Genomic DNA, 4,567 nt, shown 5'->3' with positions numbered 1-4,567 from the left:
TTCGTGGAAATTAACAACCTTGCATGAGCATTCTTATTACAACTACTTTATTGTCTTGCAAGTATTTTAAAATGTTTTTATTTATACTTTTACAAATGGTAAAAATCCTATCAGGCAATCTCGTAAGGTCTTGGCCTCTCAGTAATTTCAATGGCTGATTCCATCTCTCTTCTAGTTGGCGAACAATCACTGTGACTGAAACCACCATGCTCAGTAGACGGTGTTCCTATCTGTTCCTCGAAAACATTGCGCGATTCAGTGTCGTTTGAGTAGACAGATGGACTTGGCGGGAAGATGGTGTTACCTTTCAGTTCACCCTTCTTAAAAGTAAACGAATTTAAGTCCTTTTTGTCGTAAATTCTTAGCATGACACAAAATTTTCTCCACAATGAGGCTTCTGGATCGAGTTGCGAGAAGATGCCCTTGTGTTCGTACAAGAACATGGCAGCAAATATGAGCAGAGCTAATGTTGAAGCAACACCGGCTATGAGAAAGAGGCCCCAAAAGCTCTCGAGGCTGAGACTGTTGGGAGAGACAACGCTATTAGGGTCTGCACAACTTGACTGATTGTTGAACAACATCTTCTCAATCTCTTTCATTTTGTATCCCTCGGTCACGTTTAGGATTGCCCTTGAAACGTCACGAGCAAGAGGGGAACCAATCGGGAAGACCTACACAAGTCACAAAGTGAAAGTGTCAAAAGACGGTATTAGGAAAATATTTATAGTAATTCTTCTCGAGGAGTTAATTATAAGCGAAGGATAATTAAACTTATGCAACGCTTTAATCCTCCGACTCGAAACTCACACTCTCAATTGAAAGGACACAAAATAATCCCACATGACATGAGAAAACAGACATTTGAACATGATAGAGACAAAGGAGCGAAAGCAGGTGAACTTACAAAGGCAAAACCATCAGCTTTAAATGTCGGCTCAACCAAGGTGTATTTTGAGCAATACTTTGCAAGAAATAGTTTCATATAGGGTGTCTCGTCGAAAGCTGCCGAGATGCCATGTTTATTACTCCCGTTTTGAAAAAGTTTATGCAACTCTTCAGGGGTATCATAGGTCACAAGTCTGTCATCTGGAAAGCCTAGTTGTTTCAGAATCCCAAAAACGAAAGAACCTGATAGGTAGGCAACAGAGTCCCTATTCTTGAGGAGCAAGTTAACATCAGTAACAGTTGGTTGGAGCTGTTGAACTGTTAACAGAGATGTCAAACTTGCAGTATAACTTTGGGTCAGGATGAGGACCACAAAGCACCAGATTATCACCACGAATCGAGCCGAGTTGCTCACTACTCGCTCCCCTGTAACGAAAATTTCAGAAGACACAGAAATAAGAAACAACGAGTCATGGATGTTATAAGTTTGAGGGATACCTTACAATGGAAAGCATTAAATTTGCATAGTTTCTATGGAGAGTAAATTAAGACGAGCAAACTTACTGTGTGCGAAAACCATGGTTGAGAACGAGAACCAAAAACTTGTACCGATTTGGTGATGTGGAGGCCCCCGAAAGTCTTCGTTGATCCGATGTTCAAGAACCCAAACAACGAAACCAATGAATATGAAAAAACAACCGCTCGTTACCCAAAGGTCCCATGTCAAAGGCTTCAAGAACACCCAAGCATTCTTGCTTTTGTTGTCTTTGATAGGCACAATCATGGACACACCAGATTCTGTGTACGGCAACGTGAAGTCTACATATAAGGATCTGTTTGCTCTAATGGTGATATCCCCCACTGCCGCGTCATAGTTCTATCAAGAAAAAATGTTACCATTTCAGTTACGAAATCAGATAAGTTTGTTAGATTAGGGAGAAAAGACTCTTACCTTGAGATACACTTCATTGACCAAGTCATTGTAATTGCCAGCAGCCGAACCATTAGGCCTTGCATAGGGAATAAGCTCATAAGGAACAGCGTAGGGTAGCAATTTTATTACAGATTCGAAGATGCTTATGCAATATCCACCATTGACCGTGGTTGTGTTGGTTCTAGGATCATGTGTGACATTTACAAATTCCGAAAACCCTTGCTTGACCGGGACTAGAATTCGCAGCTTAGTGTCAGGTGTAGGAATCTGCCAACCCTTTGGAGCAGATGTGGTGTCTCCAGGCCATATAATAGATCCAAGACTAGCATTGGAAGTAGAATATTTGCTTGTTTTTTTCAAATTTAAGTTTCTTTGAAGACCATCTCGGGGTGTCCAAAATCCAATCAGTTTTTCCCCACTTCCAATCACATTAACGATCTCAAAAGTTGATGATTGTAATTGGCCATTGAAAAGATTGAAATCTCCTGAAAGGCCTTTAAAATTTGTACCTGATAGTTCTTTGACAAGCTGAGGACCATTTTGTGAGACCCCAAATCTTTCTAGATCAGTATTACTAGAGTTTCCAGAAGTATTCTTCTTTCCGAAGCTGAAGTTTTTAGCCCCAACTTTCTCAGCAGCCATGGCCAGTGCCCAAGCAGCATCATACGCCCACAATCCAAACACATCCAGTTTAACATCCTGGACAGTTGGATTGTCTTGTTGAAATTTCCCCTTCCATCTAACTCGAAAACTCTCAAGCCCTTTTGAATTCGGGTAATAAGTTTTTATACCCAAAACCCCTTGCATATTTTCTACGCCAGAGGAATTTATGGAACTAAACCTGTTGGTCATCCCATCAGTCATTATCCAAGCATACCCTGCCTTCATCATGCCGATCTCTTTTGCCTTGTTGAAAATTCGCAAACCGAGAGATGGTAACATGTGCACGATGAAGACCTGAGTTTGCATTCCCTTTAACTTGTAAAGCTCAGTAGCAATTTGGTCATCAGTAGCATTTGGAGAAATGACAGTCCGGTAGGGGATTCGAGCATCAACTTCTTGCAAGGCATCAGAGAGGTAAGGTATGACTCCTTCCCCATACTCGTTTTGGACGTAGATAGGCACAACTTCTCTCCAGCCAAATGCTTGGATGATAGCACTAATGGCTTTCACTTGGGATGAATCATTTTGTGCGGCTCTTATGAAATATGTACTTCTGATTGAAGTGAGAGATGGGCTTGTTGCTGAGTAAGAGATTACGGGGACTTGGGCCTTCTGTCCAAGGTTGATTAGGAAGTTGGCCTGCATTGACGATGCAGGCCCTATGATTGCTTGCACTTGAACATTCTTTATCAGGTCTAGAGCTGTTCATTCAAACAAGAAAATGTTAAATCAATCTCCCCGACGTGGGATTCACGCTCCGATTGAGTATTCAAAACTTCACGGGTACTTTTTAGAATGTGACCGTCCAACTCAAAACTCATTGACAATGAACATGAGATGCCCAAGATTTCTTAAACTATTATGCAAGGCTATTATTCCCCTGACATGAGATTTATACTTTCAAAACTAATTGAGTACATAAATGGGTTAATGCTAGAATGTGAGTGTCTAAATCAAAATCAATGAACAATAAACTAGATAAGCACCAAAATCATTTAAAACTATTATGAAAGGCTCTCAACAGAGGGGGATTAATTGGAAGGAGCAAAAACAAAACATGAACACAGATAAAAGAGATAGAATTACCTGCAGAAGCTGTGACAACAACATCTAAAGGGGAGTTCCTTTTGTGCAGAACAAGCCTGGTTTTGTAGTTAGAGTTAGAGGCATAGAAATCGGATAGGGCGATTTCGATGCAGCTCAGCTGCATCTTCCCATGCCAGGCATCAAAGTCAAGAACCAGACCCACATGAAATGGGGTAGTCTTATTGTTTTGTGACATGGCCAGGAAAGTAGTCTTAGAAAATAAGAACAAGAAGAACGGAGCAAAAAGGTAGCTTCTGCAGCTAGCTTTCTTGGCCATGTTGCAAATTTTTTTTGGGAAACTTTTCAAGCTTTGCAATTCATGACTTCAAGAAAATGGAGTCTACATTTATATAGACTTAGAAACTGTAGATTTGAAGCTCTAAACTGGGTTAATTAATTGTTGATTACATAAATTAATACAAGTACAAGGAGCATCCAACACTCCATAATCCATTGGCTGTGATAGCATGTAATTTCATGCTATGAGCATCTCCCAAAAAATGCATTTAAGTTTGCTGTCCTCATTCAGTGAGTCAATGTCAGATTGTCAATAGTGGTGGATGTCTCTAAAAGTTGAAAATTCAAAGGTATCATTTGTCTCATTACATTGTCCAAGCCTAGCTTTGACAAATCAAAGACGCGTTTATATTTGCATGTGGAAAAAAAAAAAATTAGTGCAGATATTTGCTCACCTAGTGTGTGGTGGAATGGTCACTTTCGAATTCGGTGCAGTGACTTAAAATTGATGACATGAATTAGTAATATTGCATAATACTATAATAGTGAGTGTACTGACAAATGAAATAAAAGATAATATCTTGACAAAATGATATGCCCAATCTTTGGCAAATGAGAATGCAATAAAACAAAAAATGAGCAACAACTAACAAGCGAGGGGAGTCTTACAAGAACCACAAAAAGGGAAGAGATCCCAACTCCAAGGCGCCAAAGCCATCACCCAAAAAAGAGTAAGTAAAACATAACAACAAATTAAACACT

General features: G+C 39.9%; 1 protein-coding gene across 1 annotated transcript; it reads right to left on the bottom strand.

Moving 5' to 3' along the window:
• LOC137717514 (glutamate receptor 2.8) lies at nucleotides 1–4,187 on the bottom strand. The gene is made up of 5 exons (XM_068456903.2): nucleotides 3,569–4,187; nucleotides 1,838–3,183; nucleotides 1,450–1,762; nucleotides 905–1,311; nucleotides 1–671 (listed from the first exon to the last, which is right to left on the bottom strand). Exons 1-5 carry the CDS (start codon nucleotides 3,843–3,845, stop codon nucleotides 111–113), a joined length of 2,904 nt encoding a protein of 967 aa, XP_068313004.2. The 5' UTR covers nucleotides 3,846–4,187; the 3' UTR covers nucleotides 1–110.
• Nucleotides 4,188–4,567: the final 380 nt, after the last annotated feature.

Source organism: Pyrus communis, chromosome 8 (genome assembly GCF_041283825.1).
Source record: "Pyrus communis isolate YQ-2024b chromosome 8, ASM4128382v1, whole genome shotgun sequence".
Taxonomy (NCBI): domain Eukaryota; kingdom Viridiplantae; phylum Streptophyta; class Magnoliopsida; order Rosales; family Rosaceae; genus Pyrus; species Pyrus communis.
The sequence above is the reverse complement of the archived record's forward strand: the minus strand, read 5'-3'. Positions and strand labels throughout refer to the sequence as shown.